The 17772-nt window shown below is 51.9% G+C and overlaps 5 protein-coding genes across 5 annotated transcripts; 2 read left to right on the plus strand and 3 right to left on the minus strand.

Moving 5' to 3' along the window:
- Positions 1–383: 383 nt before the first annotated feature.
- Positions 384–7361, minus strand: Pdw03_3027 (Acetyl-CoA carboxylase; the record flags this gene model as incomplete). The annotated part of the gene is made up of 3 exons (XM_014677119.1): positions 384–6792; positions 6867–7132; positions 7206–7361. The coding sequence occupies 3 exons, from the start codon at positions 7359–7361 to the stop codon at positions 384–386; spliced, it is 6831 nt and encodes a 2276-aa protein (XP_014532605.1).
- A 1706-nt stretch (positions 7362–9067) lies between these two features.
- On the minus strand, positions 9068–10917 carry Pdw03_3028 (Nuclear distribution protein nudE; the record flags this gene model as incomplete). The annotated part of the gene is made up of 2 exons (XM_014677118.1): positions 9068–10624; positions 10681–10917. The coding sequence occupies 2 exons, from the start codon at positions 10915–10917 to the stop codon at positions 9068–9070; spliced, it is 1794 nt and encodes a 597-aa protein (XP_014532604.1).
- Positions 10918–11859: 942 nt separating this feature from the next.
- Positions 11860–13202, plus strand: Pdw03_3029 (Isochorismatase family hydrolase, putative; the record flags this gene model as incomplete). The annotated part of the gene is made up of 4 exons (XM_014677117.1): positions 11860–11969; positions 12032–12456; positions 12514–12645; positions 12700–13202. The coding sequence occupies 4 exons, from the start codon at positions 11860–11862 to the stop codon at positions 13200–13202; spliced, it is 1170 nt and encodes a 389-aa protein (XP_014532603.1).
- A 466-nt stretch (positions 13203–13668) lies between these two features.
- Positions 13669–14392, minus strand: Pdw03_3030 (Trafficking protein particle complex subunit 2/Sedlin, putative; the record flags this gene model as incomplete). Its single annotated transcript, XM_014677116.2, has 2 exons — positions 13669–14035; positions 14202–14392. 2 exons carry the CDS (start codon positions 14390–14392, stop codon positions 13669–13671), a joined length of 558 nt encoding a protein of 185 aa, XP_014532602.2.
- A 629-nt stretch (positions 14393–15021) lies between these two features.
- Positions 15022–16356, plus strand: Pdw03_3031 (Nuclear speckle splicing regulatory protein 1 -like protein; the record flags this gene model as incomplete). The annotated part of the gene is made up of 1 exon (XM_014677115.1): positions 15022–16356. The coding sequence occupies one exon, from the start codon at positions 15022–15024 to the stop codon at positions 16354–16356; it is 1335 nt and encodes a 444-aa protein (XP_014532601.1).
- Positions 16357–17772: the final 1416 nt, after the last annotated feature.

Genomic DNA, 17772 nt, shown 5'->3' on the forward strand with positions numbered 1-17772 from the left:
CGGGTCAGAAAGGTGAATGGAGAAAATTTTATAGTAGGGGGGGTTTTGTCGGAATTTGTTGAAGGTGCTGTGTTTCTTTGTGTTTCTTACGGGAGTATACCTCCCACCCCTTAATAGCTAGAATCATCTCGTCTAGTTTTACTACGAGCTGTGTACTCTTTGCTTCACTGCTTTCCACATCATTCATGGAGCGAACTTGATCTTATTAAATAAATTTGGTATTGAATATTAAGATTGAATATCAACACTGTAGTACACAAGACGATCCAAAACAAACAAACACCCTGCAATCTAACGTGATAAGAAAAAAAAATCAAACAAGGAAAAACATTGAACCATCAAGTCATAATAGATGCTTCTGTGCAGAAATTTTGCAAACCCATCTAAGCAGAACCAAGGTACTTGAGCACAATCTCACGTTCCTCAACAGGCAACATAGAGAGCACCTGTTGTACACCACGCAGACCACCCTCCTTGTTGCCAATAAGCAGCTGGGCAACCTCAGACGCAACGCCATCAGTGCGCAGCGACTCAATCTTGGTCTGAATAACCTTCTTGTTCTCCTCGTACCAGGTAGCAACCTTTTGGTCATTGTGCTCGAGCTCCTCGCCCAGGAGACCAGTCCAGGCGTGCAGGGTGCGGAGGTGCGCGGTACGAAGTGATTCGCCGAAAACCTTGGCGCCGGGGGCTGGGGGCGCGGAGGCGGCGAGCATACGCTTGACGATAGTTTCTTCGCTGAGACGGCGGCGCAGGCGCCAGTAGAAGAAGCGGCGGGAGTTGACCCACTGCAGAGGCTTACGGATGGTGTTCTTGGCTTGCATGCGGCCAGCACGGTCGTGCAGGTCAGCGAATTGAAGCGCAATCTGCATATACACAGGCAGGAGCAGCTCCTCGCGAGCGGCCATTTTCGCCTTGACTTCGCTGAGTTGTTCCTTAGTAAGGGAGATGTCGGACAGGGAACGGCGGAGCTCGCCGTAGGTCGCGTCCAGGCGGGCCATGGTGTCCAGCTGCTTCTCGCGGCGGTACTTAATGTTCACCATACCCTCGGGCTCGAGGACACCACCACGGGACTCTTCGTCAGCGTACATCTCCATCTGGTCGGGGTTGATGGTGGGGTCAACAACCACCCAAGATCCACCGCGGAGCTCGCCGTGGGGAGGGATATACACAAAGATGGGCTGCTCGTACTTGACGAGAGCGTCGACAATGTACGAACCGTATTTGAGGACCTCGTTGTACATGTCACGTTGACCACCAGAGAATCCTCTCCAGTTGGCCAGGATCATGACGGGCAGCTGCTCACCGTTGTTGAAATCGCGCAGAGCCTGGGAGGTCTTGTAGGCCGAGTTGGGGTACCAGACACCACCAGCCTCAGTGGAGATCATCTCCATGGAGTCGGGGTTGGCGGGATCGGCAGGGGTGACGTTCTCCACCGAGCGAGTCTCGACGGCGATCACACCCATGGGGATACCACCAAGACGGGCACGACCGACAACGACGGTGCGAGCCCAGCCGCCAAGGGCCTCCTCAAAGGAGCCCTTATCAAACAGACCAGGAAGGAAGCCATCGACATCCTCCTTGCCGCTGATGAGCCACCTGACATCATAAGGCTGCTTGGGGGGAGGGAAATAGCCAACGTCACGGTCCCAGCTATCCGACCAGGGGCGAATGGGGATAGGAGCATTCTTCTTGTCGGGGACGAAGGACATCCATTCAACAATCTTCTCGACACCCTCGAAGTCATCGGTAGCAGTCATGTGAGAAACACCGTTCTTGTACATGATCTGGGTGCCACCAAGCTGAAGGTTGGAGGTGTAAACCTCGCGACCGAGCAACTTGTTAATGGCAGGGGCACCGGTGAGGATGATAGGCTGGCCCTCAACCTGGATGGCACGCTGACCGAGACGCACAAGGTAAGCACCGATACCGACGGAGCGGCAGGTAACGAGAGTGATGGTGAAAATGTCTTCGTAAGCCTTGGAGGTGGCACCGGCGATGAGACCGGAACCCTTCAGGCACTCGACACCAAGACCGTCCTTGGCACCAATGACGGTGGTGATTTTGTGGCGTTCCTCACCCTCATCTTTGATGAGCTCTGTGATGACCTCCTTTTTCTTGCTGGCATCGAAACGCTTCTTAACCTCAGGAGTGAGGTAAAGGTACTTGAAGCCGGCTTCAGGCTTCTCCGGGTTGTTCCAGGCAACCGAGAAGAAAGGGATAATCTCATCGGCGACGCCGATACGAGCACCGGAGTTAGCAGACAAGTAGACACGAGGAATACCCAACTTGCGGGCTAGCTCAGTGCACTTGTGGAAGAACTTGTCTTCCTGGGGACCGAAGGAACCAATCTGGAAGGTGATGTCGTTGGCGACAATGATGAAACGTCTGCCGCGGGGGTACTCGGGAGTACGGGCAGTGATGATCCAACCAACCATACCATGAGTGTTAGTGCCAGGCTCGCGAGACACCTCAACAAGGTTATCGGTGTCATCCAGGACCAGCTCGCTGTAGTCAATGCACTCTCCAACGGGAGGGCGCTTCTCGTACAGGGAAGGAATCTTCTCGGCAATCTTGGTCCAGCTGTTCTGGAAGGCCTGACGGAAGAGCTCTGGGAAATCGTACACATACTGAGTTCCCATCAAATGGGCCTTGTAACGCTTGGGCTGCAGCCACTCCTTGGTGGGGTACGGGGTGGCGACAGGGCGCAGATGCATGGAGCCTAGCTTGGCGGTACCACCAATACTCTGGAAGATCCACTCACCCTTCTCGGACTTGCGCTCGATGTACAGCTCGATGTTAATGATGAAACCGTAGGTATTGCTAATAATCACACGCAGGGGGTAGGGCATGCCGGTGGCGGGGTCAGTGCAAAGGATGCGAATCTCTGCGCCAGTGACACGGAGACGCCATAGACGGCGGCCGAAACGATCAAGGAAACCGGCCAGGGCTTGCTCGACATCGACGGGCTGGAGATTAAAGACAGGAGAGAAGTTTATGAAGATGTGGTTCAGATCGGAGTTGTTGTTACCAATGATTTCCAGGGCGTCCAGGATATCGTTCATGAGGCGGTCAGCCTCCGAGATCAGGTACTCAGCGGTGGGGATATCGTCACGCAGACGACCTGGACGAACAACGGCACGAATGAAATAACGCTTATCAATAGCCTTGTCGTTCTCAGGTCCCTTGCCAATAGCCTCGTAGACATGGATGTTGCGGTTCTCGGTGAAGACGGGCTTGATGTTGAACTTTGATAGACGGCCGAGCTCCAGCTGGAAGGCGAGAGCAGGCTCGCTGTGGCGGATACTCAGATCCTCCTCGTAGTTGGGACCACGGAAGGTGAAGTAACCGGGATAGACACCTTGCTTGCCGCAGATGAAGGTAACACGACGGATACGGCGGGCAAGGAGCTCATCCTTGTTGTCAGCAAGCAGCTGCTTCATTTGTTCAACAAGCTCCGAATCTTCCATATCCTCGATATCGCGAATGGCAATGTTGCACACTCCAGTGAGCTCACTGTCACTCACGGGCTTGGGAGCTGGGCGACGCTTGCCTTCGAGACTGGCAATAAGGCCCTGCTCGCTGGGACGCTTAACATTGGAGCCGCCGAGAGGGAAGACCTCAAGAGCCTTGGAGAGGAATTCCTCAGCATCCTCCAAGTACTGCACAGGTATGATAACACCTTTGCGGACGGGGTCACTGGCAGCGTCACTCACGAAGAGAGACATATCGCCGATAGAGTTGATCCGCTTGAAGGGGTTAGTCTCCGTAATGGGAGTGCCCGGGGTGGAGGGCTGAGTGGAGTTAAGAACACCGAACTCGCGATGGCCAAGCTTGCCCAGGGTGAAGTCCCAGGACAGGAAGGGCTGCTCGGTGGAGGCGTTGTACTCGATGCCCTTGAGAGTGTAGGCACGATAGGCACGGCGAATGTATACTTCCAGGGAGGCAAGGGTGACCCAGGGGTCAGCGTGGACGAAGAAGCGAGGAAGAACATCAAAGACGGTGTACTTCGAGTCAACCACCTCCTTCAAGACCTCCAAAGAAGGCTCACGGTGCTCCCATCCGGTCTCACCGTAGCGAGACTCAACAACGGAAGACCGCAGAATGTGCTCCATCTGGGACAGGCGCTCATCCAGAGACGGCATAGCGCACTGAATAAGAACCTCTCGGGCCTTGAGAGTCACCTTTGCAGAAGACCGAGACTCAAGCTCAGTCAACTTCTTGAGGATGGGTTTGAAGTGTGTGCCAACATTCTCGACGAGGGGCTGGTTGGGGCGGTACATGTCCAAGATGGCCAGGACCAGATTGTTCTTCGAACCGATACGGCTGTGCGAGAGGACGGTGTGAACAATACTGGTGATATCGTCCTTGTTCTCCTCGCGAAGCTTGAGAATCACATCCTCATCGCGGAGGTGATGGGTAGAGAACAGCTTCTCGACGTCGTAGTACTGCTCAAGCAAGCCAATGAAGACATTGTACTCGTTGGACTTCAAACCATCCATGTACTTGTTAATGACCTGAACCAGGGGCAAGAGGGTGGCCTTGAGAATCTCAGCATCGGCGGGACCGATGTTTTCCTCGATAAAGCGAGAGATAGCCTTTTGGAGCTGCTTGGCAGGGAACTCGGCCTTGCGGGCCTTGGCACGGTCAACAACGTTCTGGAGCTGAGCATCCAGTTTCTGAGGGATACGAGAGTGCAGCGCAGAAGACTGCGCATTCCACTCGCCGTAGGGAAGATCAGGGTTGCGCAACACCTCAACAAGATCCTTCAGGGTGGTACCCATGATGACCTGGTTGTCAAAACCGCGAAGAATGTTCTCCAGAATGCTGTGAAGCAGGAAGAAGCGCTGGGAGGGCTTGTTGCCGAGAACGGTAGGGGAGCCAAGTTCAGGCAGCTGACCGGTGAAGGGCTGAGCGTGCTTGACGCGGGAGGGGTCATCCAGGGCGAGGATGCCGAGGATGTCACCAGCCTCCAGCGTGGCACCGGGCTGCTTGATGAGCTGCACGACACCATCCTCCTTTGCGATGAGGGGCATGTACATCTTCATGACCTCCACCTCAGCATAAGACTGGCCAGAGCGGATGTGCTCTCCATTCTCGACGGTAAACTTGACAAGCTTACCGGGGGAGGGTGAACGGAGCTGAGTGGGATCGTTCTCCTGCTCCAAGAGGCAAGTCTTGCCGTCAACGCTAAGACGGGTGGCGGCAGCCTCCTCCTTCCAGTAAACGTTGTGACTGCGGCCGCTGAGAAGAACCAACAAACCACCGTCAGCCAGAGCACGAACACCGACTGAGCACTTGGAGCCGTTGATGAAGAGGTGGTAGCTGTCCAAGCTAGCACGAGTGGCAGTGAACTTGTAACGCTCGCCTTCGTAGATGAAGTCGACGGGGAAGACAGTCTTCAGGATCTCCTTTGACGGAACCTGACCCTTTCCGAGACCATTGCGGTACTCCTCAATACCAGCCTCGCTAGCGAGGTGGGCCTTTGTGACGGCACCACAAATGATGGCGACATACTGATCGGGGCGCTCGGCAGTGAGCTTGTTGGTGATGAGCTGATCGAGCCATCCAGTGGTGATAGTGTTGTCCTCGAAAGCGGGGGTTTCGAGAAGCTTGATCAGATATTCCACAGTGGTTCGGAAATCACCACGAATGCTCAATTCCTTCAAAGCAACGACCATGTGCTTGCGCGAAGCGGATCGGTTCTCGCCGTAGGCGAAGATGTGGCCGAATTGACTGTCAGAGAAGCTGTGGATACCACCAGCAGTACCGACAGAGAAGTAACCCCAGACATTTGACGAACTGCGGAAGTTCAGCTCGTGCATGGTGCCACTGGAAGGCTTGAAGCCCTCGCCGGGGTCTTCAGAGGTGATACGGCAAGCAGTGGTGTGGCCTTTGGGTTGAGGACGGCGCTGGGTCTGGAAGCTCTCTTCCTTGGAGAAGTCGAAATCAATGTCGGCAGAGGCGTTGGGGTCGACACCGTAGAGGAGACGAATGTCACGAACGCGGTGTAAGGGGATACCCATAGCAATCTGGAGCTGGGCAGCGGGGAGGTTGACTCCCGAGACCATCTCAGTGGTGGGATGCTCGACTTGCAGACGAGGGTTCAACTCGAGGAAGTAGAACTTGTCATCGGAGTGCGAGTAGAGGTACTCGACGGTACCGGCGGAAACATACCCGACCAACCGACCAAGGCTCACAGCAGCGCGCTCCATGGCCTGGAAGGTGGGCTGTTTCGCAATGGTCACAGGAGCCTCCTCGATAATCTTTTGGTGACGACGCTGGACAGAGCAATCACGACCGAAGAGGGAAATGTTGTTACCGTACTGATCAGCCAGTAACTGCACCTCAAGATGGCGAGCGTTGCCAGCCAGCTTCATGATGAAGATGGGCGACCCGGGAATCTCGTTGGCAGCGGCGTTGTACAAGGCGTGAAACTCCTCCTCGTTCTCAACCTTTCGAATACCCTTACCACCACCACCTTCGGAGGCCTTGACCATGACAGGGAAACCGATCTCCTTGGCCTTCGCCAAACCCTCTTCCGGGGAAAAGGTGCATCCCTTCTTATAGACCTCGTCCTCGACTGTCACAATACCGTTTTCATCGACCTTCACGGCGTCAACTCCGCTTCCAGACCAGGGAATGCATGGCACACCGGCGTGCTGTGCAACGATGGTAGAAGAAATCTTGTCACCAAGCGAGCGCATGGCTGAAGCTGGGGGTCCAATGAAAATGATCTTCTTGGGCGACGCAGCGAGTGATTCGGGTAACCGAGGGTTTTCAGAGGCGTGACCCCTACAAGATGAGCATTAGCACTTTGTTCCTTTCTTTTCTTTCCTGCTTCTTCTCATAATCTCCAAACCACTTACCATCCTGCCCATACGGCGTGGACATCCATCCGCTCCGCAATATCGACAATCAACTCGACGTTGGCATAGTTATTATTATTGGTTCCACCGGGAACCTCAACGTATTGGTCGGCCATGCGAATATAGTCGGCGTTGGCGGTCAAATCTTCGGGCGTGGCCATTACAGTGAATTGGATAGCCCGCTCGTTGCCGAAGGTCTCATAAGCCCATTTCCGCACTGAACGAATTTCTTTGACAGCAGCGATACCATTGTTGGCAATAAGCACCTAAGAACAAGTCAGTCCCTCGTACAAGCTCCCTATAGTTTCCGCAATCACGGTCTTCCGATTTCTGACTTACCGACGTGATGACGGAGTGACCATCGTGAGCTGCCACGAATTCCTTCACCGCGCTAGGGGGTGCTGATTCGAGGGCGTTGCCACCGATGAAATGTGAGGGGAGGCCATGTTTGGCGACAGTCGAGCCGTTGGCTGAGTTGCCGTTTGTGATGCCCATGATGTTGATAATCACAGGTCAGACTCCCTTATAGGAATTGAGGTTCTGGTTTCGCGCGGAATGCAACAGCGCTGATTAAAAAAAAAAGAGAGTAGTGCACAATGCTGGAAGTGGCGTAAAGAGGCCGAGTGGTGGCTGTGGGCAGAAGAAGATGAGGTAGGGGGGGAGAGAGAGAGGAAGAGAAGGATGAGCGTCAGCAGTGAGATCTGGAAGGGAAGAAAGGCCAGGTCAGCACGAGTAATTGGAGTCTTGAAGCAAGAAGTGTCAAATGCGGAATCGGTTTGCAGAGTTCGCAAACGGAAAAGATACGAAGCACTTGAATCTTGGTAGTAAGACTTACCGGGAACCACCAAACCCCGAACAGAAATTTCTTTGTAAGATTGAATGTAGAAAGTAAAGAGATTCAGCCAACTTCAATAATAAGACCAAGTCCAGGAGAAAATTGCTGAGAAGATGATTTTCTGGAGGTCCCACCCAAGTGGAGTTGATCCCAACTGGCTATGATTGATTCCCTTCGGTGGCCGAGATTAATGTACCTCACCATAATTAACAGTATGGAGAGGTACTTTCCCAGGAACAGGCTCCCCCAACTCCCTGGCTTTGTTGGGCCAGGTTCCACTACAATTTGTTGCCCACCACTTCTGCCGACTTTTAATTTGTTTTTATTTAAATTTTAATTTTAATTTTAATTCGATTTTTACATTAAAGAAAGTAGAGAAAAAGAGAAAACAGATTTTACCGTTGAAACCAACCCAGAATTTACGGAGTACTATAACGGACACGACCAAATATGGGGGAAGATTCCCCATCTCTACTATCTAGGTACTTGATAGACTCTGTGCTCCTTCGGAGCACTGAGTTACATTGTAGTCTACACACAGTGTAGGAGTACTCCGTAAATGCTTCCCCACGGGTCTCGGCACCCGTTTCGGTCAACGTCTTCGGGGCGGCGATTTTCTTTTTCGTTTTCGTTTTTTGAAAATTGTTTTTCCAGATGGCTGTTATTATCCATGGAAAACCGAACATGTTCCAAGGTCCAAGAAGTTGGTGTACCTACTCCATACTACTAGCACACATAAATATATCTCTTCCAACCTGGAGGCGATCTAGAATTTAGAATCAAGATATGCTCCCGAGGTCCGCGCCACTACCAATCTGAGAATGGCGCACACGCTATCCCAATTCGGTCAACCTGCATGATTCAACACGATTAGCCCGAGCGTCCAGAAAAAGAATGGTGGACCAATCATATTCGTGATCACCATATCCCCAACCCATTCCCAAAGCCGTGGATTGACGTCACAACTCAACTCTAATGGACCGTCAACCTACGGAGCATTTTATACATCAATGTTTTAGTTGGAGCATAAATAACATCATGGGTATTATTGGATCTAGAAGGAAAAGACAATCGCTGAGACACAGCTTAGAACGTCCCCAGAATCCACCGGGGGCCACATCGCACACAAATAAACCAGGCCTGGCTGGTCCAAGACGAGTCAACATGCAAAACTATACAGGACGGAATAAATGTGACCAGGGCAATCTGCCGGGAAGCACTCTCGCCCCTCTTGTAGAATGCAGTCGATCAAAGTCAATCTTAGAAGCATGTAAAACAAACGTCGAAAAATAACCCTAGCTCTTAAACTACTTGACCACTGAACCCCCATGCGAATTCCATGAAATACTAAACGCGAAAATACGAATTAATAAGTCTCTCCCAGGTCGCTGACTTGGGTCTTCCTGTTTGGCTGCGGCATGGTACCAGGTCCGATACTAGTCTTGAAGCTTCGGGGAGCTGGGATGCCACTGATGGTTCGCTTTTTCACTATGGGGGTGGGGGTAGTCAGGCATGGTCGTTGAGGTTGTTGAATCTCATGGGAGATGCGGGCGGTTGTTGGCGTAGCAATGTCTTGGGCTTCATCGATGAGAGACATGCCAGAGATGTTAGGGAGTTGGCCGGCATGATTGCTGAGAGATGACCGAGGTCGCCGGCCCTCTGTCATAGGGTTTGTCGAGTAGTGACCCAGTGGCGTTTTGGCCCCAGGACGGCTCGAACGACTTTCAGGCCGGGCGTTTGCGGGGACCCCCGACTGCACGCTCTGGCTGAAGGAGCTGCGGCTCGAGAAACTAGTTCGGCTGCTCGGGCGACTCTCGCCTGTCCGTCCAAACGACTGACGGCCCTGAGGGGGGTAAGAAGGAGTACTTTCACTATCCCGCGCCGAGGAACCAAGGCTACTACTATCACTCAGCCGCTTGGGAGAACTCCTGCGAACGGTGATAGACGACGGGACGATCGGGGTGTCGCTAATTACGGACCCAGAACGAGGAGATCCGCGAGACGAGGTGTCAGATGGGGCGGGAAGTCGTGATTTGGCGGATTGGACGCGCTCTTCGAGCTTCTGCATTTTACCAATCAGGCCACGGATCTGGAACAGTGATCCAGACTTGGGAAGCCCCGGTGGCCGCGAGGTGTTCGTTCTCGTCAAACTGTTGCGAGACGAGGTGGACATGGAGGGGGTGGACCGAACATTACCATTGCCATTGCCGGTGCTATATGCGCCATTGCTATAAGCAAGAGATGGGGTCCGTGAATGAGTGGTACGCGTTTGAGTTCGCGCGTGAAGTGTTCTAGAGTTGACTGGATCTGCGCCAGCGGCTCTCTGTCGAGGGAAGGTAGGCGTGGAGTTTGCGTAGGGGTTGGTCGCTTTGCGCATGTTCACAGACGACTCGGAGATAGGGGGCGAAGGCGGGGTAGCGGTTGACGACGTAAGGGATGATTTAGCGGGGGGCGTGGCAAATACTGGGGAAGATGTAACGGTGCCAGGCGAGCGGTCAAAGATCTCCAAACTCTGCGGAGTTGCCGGGCTGCGATGGTACAAAGGAGTAGGCTTGCGGCGCCGCATCCCATGTCCTTCGGTATTTCGAAGCTTCTCTTGGATGATCTCAGCCTCAATCTTCAGATCCGACAGCTCGTCCCGGAGACGTTGGTTATCAATGCGCAGCTGCTCTCGCTCCTGCTCTCCATTTCTAATTTCCTCCTCTAACAAGACCCCGCGCTCGATGCCGATGTTGTATTTGGACTCCATGTCCTCCAGGGACGAGGTGGTGTTCCGGGCTTGGCGCTCGTAGTCATCGTTGGCAACTTCAATGTCTCGAAGCTTGAGCTGCAAAGTGCGGTTTGCGTCTCGAAGTGTAGTGATTTCTTTCTGAAGGTTGTTCTGCACAGAGTTGCCTTCGGATTTCGATTGCTTGTATTTGGTCTGCCAACGTAATATTAGCACCCGCACAATTGTAAGCTATGGACATGATCCCATACCTTCCACTCGTCCACTTCATATCGCATCGTGTCGAGCTTTTCCTTCAGTTGCCGCTCCCGCTTTTCCGAAGCTTCAATGTCCTTCTCCATCTCAGCCTCCAGCTCCCGGCTAGAGGACTGAAAGTCCGCGAGTTCCGCCTCAAGTTGCTCATACTGGGCTTTGTAATGAGCCAGTTCATCTCTGTAAGAGCTACTTGTATGCTTCCGCTCGGAAGGTGACTCCTCGACGGCCGGCATCTTCTCGCGTTGGGCACCCAGAGGACCTGTCGCAAAGAAGATGTCTGGACGACTGTTGCCGTCCAAAATCGGCGAAAGTCAGTAGAGACTGTACACCAGGCTGTCTTGCCCTGCAGATCGCACCAGCCCCTCTCAAAGACTCATATGTTGTGTGATGGCCGGATGTCAACAAGCGTGCGTTTTGATAAGAGCCCCTCGCCGAGGCGGACGCAAGGGATTGTAGCGGTACCTGGCAATGTGTCCTTCTACAGAGAGAGGAAGAGAAGATCAAGGGATGCGGCGGGCTAAGATGTGAAAAGCTGGGTTACCTTCGACCCGCCTCGTGTCGAAAAGCGGGTTAGATTAGATCGGGCTGGGAGAAACCGGTGCTGTTGTTTCGGTCGTCAGGGGAGCCGGTAGATGCGCTAGTCCTCATTTGGCAGATCTGGGCTCAGCCACCCACCGCTCTTTTGGTGCGTTAAGGCAGGAACTCTAACTGTGCCCCAGGCAGTTTCAGGCACCAATGTGGAGCTAAGCCTCATTGGAGCTGAAAGTGATCCTGATCGACCTCAGCCCGTGATCTGGACTCAGCAGCCCCCAGTCTCCAGTCTTTAGGCCTCTAGGGCAATCAAGTCGGAGAGGTAAGTAGATTTCTCTACCTTTCTATACTTGCTTTAGAAACCCTCTACGAGCTTCTAAGCTCTAAAACATATGTTTCTGGCCTCGGTACACACTGCCCTGAATGTTATGCCCACGCACGCGTTCTTAAGATCGCGGATCATCCTCTTTGCTTCCACGCACTTGTTCCCCCCTCCCCCCGATTATTCGCAAGCTCCATCTGTCTACCTCAGCGTTGAGGCGCATCGCCTAAACGTGGGATTATGGTATGACATCTGAACTTACAGTTTCGGTCCCTCAAATAGATCCCTCCAGTGAGGCCAAGGCCCAACCCGATCTATCGCCATGGCCGACTCAACTGATCTCAACCTTGACGATGCGCCCAGCGACCTCCAGGACATTCCAGAACTGGCAATGCAATTAGTGCCCCCTCCGGAGGGTACATACCCTGACAAGTAAGTTCTCACCCCATCGCTCCTTGCTTTGCAGGGCCAATATCAACAACTGGTGTCTACAGAGCATCTCTTCTCGCCGCAGTCCAAGACCATGGCAAGGAACATGGCTACAATGTGGTTGTTAAATCGTCAAGCACGCCTACAGAGAAGAAACCAGGCCGCACCGCCAAGGTGTGGCTGCGTTGTGATCGTGGCGGCCACTATCGGCCACGGAACGGTCTGACTGAGGAAACACGCAAACGCCGCAGAACCTCGCGGTTGATGGATTGTCCTTTCATGCTAGTCGCAGCCGGCTCTCCAGGTATCTGGACCCTGACGGTGCTGAATGCGACGCACAACCATGGTCCTATTATTGAGAAGCCACGACAGGTGCCTCACCACAAGGTCCGCAAGGGCCAGCTGCCAGCCATCCCATATGATTGGCCGCATGATGCCTCATTCACTCCATACACCACTGCGCTTGTGATAATCGACATGCAAAAGGACTGTAGGTATTTCCACTCATTGCCACTATCAGTGGATCATCTTGCTGACTTTCTCTTAGTCTGTTTGCCCGAAGGATACATGGGATATCAGGGTTATGATATTTCTGGCGCACAGGATTTGATTCCCCGCCTGCAAAGATTGCTCCATGCTTTCCGCTCCGGGGGCTTCCCGGTCTACCATACTCGCGAGGGTACTTAGTGTCTTGTGTTTGGCTACCATCATGTTTTCACTAAATCTTTTTTAGGACACCGACCCGATTTATCTACTCTCTCAAGTCGTGAGGCATACCGGTCTCGTAATAACGCATCGGGCTTGGGTATTGGTTCCCCCGGCCCCATGGGCCGTCTGCTTATCCGCGGCGAGCCGGGCCACGATACTGTTGACGAATTGTATCCTCTCGTTGGCGAGCCAGTTATCGACAAGCCCGGCCGAGGCGCCTTTGCGCACACCGACTTTGAGCTCCTCCTTCGCAACAAAGGAGTGAAAAATCTCGTTATTGCGGGTGTGACCACCGACGTCTGCGTCTCGACGACCATGCGCGAAGCTAACGACCGTGGCTTCGACTGCGTCGTATTGGATGATGGCACTGCAGCTGCCGAGCTGTCGCTGCATATGGGTACTCTGCAATCGATTAAAATGGAAGGCGGAATATTTGGAACTGTTGCCAAATTGGAAGATGTCATTCACGCTGTCGATAATTTCAAAAGCGTCACCATGAAGAAGCTGGCTCCTCAGATGACCGTCTAAGTATGTACTATTTGTTTTAGCGTGTTGGCTTTGGACGCTGGGATTGGAAGGAAATCCCCCGGCGTTTGGGACTGGAGTTATCTCTACTCTGCTGAGATACTGCATTGCGCATCCTTGTTGCTTTTCTTTTTCGAACCTCTTCTTTTGTTAGGTTTTAGCGGGCCAGGGACTTCGTCGATCCCAGATAGTGTCATTTTCTACCAACCAATTTAGGCGCAGAACATTAGTCATTTGCACTTCTAGCTCAACATGTCAAATTGGATCGGGAATAATAAGCCCACTTTTGTTTGTATTACACCACACACTAGATTATCTACCCCATAATTGACATGTAAGCTTGGTTCGCTATTATGCAAAGCGGGTCAAAACAATACATTAAATACAGAGAACAAAATCAAACCCCCAAAAGCATACATGCCCTGAAAACGCCACGCTCATGAACTCAAACTACGAAGAGACAGCCAGACTACAGCCATTTTTTCCCTGCAGCAGTGACCCGCGTTCTGAAAACAGGACTCCTGATCTCCATTCCCTGCTTATAGAACGGGTTCATCGCAGTCTTGACATAGCTCTCGTATACCTCGTTCATGAACTGGCGCACGGCCTCTTCGGTCTGTGGGGAGGTAGGGTTTGCAGCAATGGAGCTGGACGAGGCACGTGTGGTTGATCCTGCTGTGCCTAATAGTGAGGAGGAACCAAGGCCGCTGCTTGTGCTAGTTGAAGAGGGGAGATGCGGGGGTTGGTGGAGAAGGAGAAATCGCGCGCCACTTGGGGTGAGGAATGCAGTGATATAGGCCGCTGCTGGTGGGTATGTGTCGATGTGCTTCAGGTACCTTTTGCGACAGTGTTAGCTTTGGAAGTGGATCTTTGATGTGGATATGTAGCGCGGGTTATTGGACTTGGGGGGTTTCTTTTTTTTGGCTCTCAGGGATTCGAGCTCAAGGATTTGAGCAGGTTTGCAAAAGCCATTTGAGATTCGTAATATCTTATAAAACTCACATATTACCATTGGTCCATTGCGCTTCTTCCAATATGTCCAGACTTGAGTGGATGATGAACTGGTTCATGTACTGCGCTGTTTCCGGGAAGCGGAAGCGGGCAATGCCATCACCACCCCCCTTCGAGGTTCCAAATGCGATGTTGAACAAAGGGGTGTCGGTGGGTGAAAGAATGGTAAAGTAATATGACATTTTGAGCAGATTTGGATTATTCAGGGTTGAGATGGACCCGAGGACGGTCGGGGAGCTGGGAGTTGTGGCTTTACTAGCGGCCGCCATCACGTGGCTGACAAGAAATGAGCTGGTCCAGAAGATGATACACATATGAAATGGTTAACTTGAAAGATGAGGGATATTGCGTTAGAGTGTGAGTTTTTGAGCTTTGTAATTAGTTCAGATTGACCTTCATGCTCTTCAAAACGTATTTTGCGTGTGATTTCTCGTCCAAACCTGATTGTAGTGTTAAAAAAAATATATTTTGTGCCGAAAGGCTGCAACTGAGTTTGGTGACAGCTTTGATGATGACACCTTGAAGCTTTGCAACTCAGTCACTTCAAAATGCACATACTATATCAACACATCCTTAATAGCTCCCTATGCCCAAACCAACATTACCTTGCGTTTAGTATACTTCACATGCTCCGATCTCCCCGCAAAAGTCACTAGCACGTGATCGAATGATAACCAGCCATCGCTTTATCGCGGCCGATCGCTGTCGCAACTTTTGACCTCGACAAGCACCTCCTGCCAGATACACCAACCCTTGCAACTAAGCTGAGCACAGCAATCACTGGATCCGATTGGAACTCTTGATTTCCAAAATGCCGACAAATCTTCCCTACGAACTGAACTTTCCCAACAAAAGTACAATGAACCCGGGAAACGGGCAGAAAAGAAAGAACGTTTTTGACGACTCCTCCGATGAAGACCAACAAACTGGCAATTTCGCAATTGAAGTCTCAACTATTGGAGGGCTAGAAGAGCAAACTACGAAAAAGAAACCTCTGCCAAGCGTAGGACAACCGCCGAAACGCAAAATTCAATTCGGGAGCGGCCCTAAACCAACAGCTAAACCGCTCAGCAAGAACTCGCTATTTGCAGACGATGAGGATGAAGACGAAAAGAGAGAAAAAGAGCAACAAAACGCAACGAAACTTGGATTGAACCAGGCAAAGTCGAATAAGCCAACCGCCTCTGCCCAGAAATACACGAATCTCGCGTCAATGCATAGCAGCAACATGCAGGCAAAAGCAGCTGAAGAACTTGACCCATTGATCTACTCATACGATGAAGTATACGACAGCCTGCATGCCAAACCCGCCAAGGCCTCAGTGGAAGCCAAAACCGAAACTCCCAAGTATATGCAAAATTTGCTGCAAAGTGCCGAGATTCGGAAACGGGATCAACTGAGGGCTAAGGATCGCCAGCTAGCCAGGGAGCGTGAAGCCGAAGGTGATGAGTTTGATGACAAAGAGAAATTTGTAACCTCTGCCTACAAGGCGCAGCAAGTGGAGTTGCGGAAGGCAGAGGAAGAGGAAGCACGCCGTGAAAAAGAAGAGGAGGAACGGCGCAAAAAAAGTGGCAGCTCCGGCATGATTGGGTTTTACCGGGACGTTTTATCGCGCGGTGAAGCACGGCACGAGGAGCTCATCAAGGCTGCGGAAGAAACTTCCCGCCGTGTAAAAGCAGGCGAAATAATCGAGGAGACACATGATAAAGAGGATAAGACAGATGCCCAGAAGGCGCAGGATCTCAATTGTCACGGAGCTCGGGTAATTGTGAATGACGAGGGTCAAGTTGTTGACAAGCGCCAGTTGTTGTCTGCGGGACTGAATGTGGTACCGAAATCGAAACCTCAACCCTCTGCCGCCAAAGGTGGAGCTGCAAGGCCTACTGCTGGACGACCAGGTGCCGGTGCTGGTTACCAGGGTGGCCGTGGTGCCCAGCGGGCTCGACAGACCGAGATGGTTGCAAGCCAATACGAGGAGCGTGCACGACAAGAAGAGGAGGCTGAGGCTGCAAAGCAAAAGGAGATCACTGAAAAGAGTCGCAGTCGCAAGACAGAGAAAGATGTGTCCAGCGCCAGAGAACGGTATCTGGCAAGAAAGAGGGAACGAGAAGAGGCTGCTGCCAAGGAGAAGTCGAAGGGGGCCTAAGTGTATGCTAAAAGGCGGGTTGGATGCATTGCATCCACGGAACTTTGGAACACCTGACATTGCATAGCGCTGAGGACAACCATGTAGATAACGAGATACCAAAAAGAGACAACGACTTTTGAGTCCTGGGGCTTTTTGCCCTGGACAAACCTTGGAATGTTCCGGGTAAGACCTGCGTAAAATCCTGTTGAGAATTTACATACAAATACAACAACTGCTTAACCCCTTCCGGTGATTTTTTACTCTTTCATTTCCAATTTCGACTACTCTAACATTCAGTGTATGATCGCTAGGGTTAGCTATGCACCTCGGAGAAATAATTGCCAAGACCTCTTAGCCCCGGCTTACCTCACCAATGTACCTCATATCACATGACCCCACGCGGGCTGAGTTAATCCGGACCGAAAGCACTCGCTAAGCCGCCCCACACAGGTCGCACTCCCAATTTTGCACTCCCAATCGAGATTCAAGAATCGCTTCATCACCAAACCACTTCCATCTCCCGTTCATCAACGTCAATCATCCAACATGGGTAAGGTTCACGGCTCTCTCGCCCGTGCCGGTAAGGTCAAGGCTGCCACTCCTAAGGTGAGTTCTCTTCGATTTCCAGCCAACGCCACTCGATCCACGATTTGAAGTGGCCATCCGTCGGACCAGCCTTTTAACGACAATCTTGCATCCAGGTCGAGCCCCAGGAGAAGAAGAAGAACCCCAAGGGTCGCGCCTACAAGCGTGTTCTTTACACTCGCCGTTTCGTCAATGTCACCATGACCGGTGGCAAGCGCAAGGTACATATCGAATAACATCTACCCACTCACAACGCACAACCATATACAACACATTCGCGAAATATCTTCGACTGCACACCACGAATATCGAGAGTGAAGGACATAAAGGCTGACCAGTCGCGAAATGCAGATGAACCCCAACCCCGGCCAATAGATTATTCAAGTCGTTAAAACAACCACCTGAGCCGCGATCGGATAGTCGAGTTCTACGATAAAAATCTTCGCATAACCACGGCAAGACCTCGGCCCAAACGAATGAAAGCACACCAGATACGGCTGGTACTTGTACGGATGATATCACGCTTCTTCGTCTTCACTTGAATTTTTTTTTTGCTGGCAACGGATGGGTTTTTTTTGGAGGTTGATTCGCGGAAATGGATGAAAACCCATGGCGGTCTGAGGATGGAAAGCTGTGGCTGGATGTGAGCTGTTCACGGGCAGTCCTCGCAGACTAGACTTCAGAGTCACTTTTCGAATCATTTCATAGGCTGTTCATGAATTGCATTCCCGATCCAGAAATGGACTTTTGCCTCTTTTCCCATGCTTTTCTGGTTATCTTTACTGGAGGCAGTGGCTAGGGCCATGGAGATTACTCTTTTTATAAATAGTTGCCTGTCTCTCCAGGGCT

The sequence above is a fragment of the Penicillium digitatum genome, chromosome 1 (assembly GCF_016767815.1).
Source record: "Penicillium digitatum chromosome 1, complete sequence".
In the NCBI taxonomy this organism is placed as follows: domain Eukaryota; kingdom Fungi; phylum Ascomycota; class Eurotiomycetes; order Eurotiales; family Aspergillaceae; genus Penicillium; species Penicillium digitatum.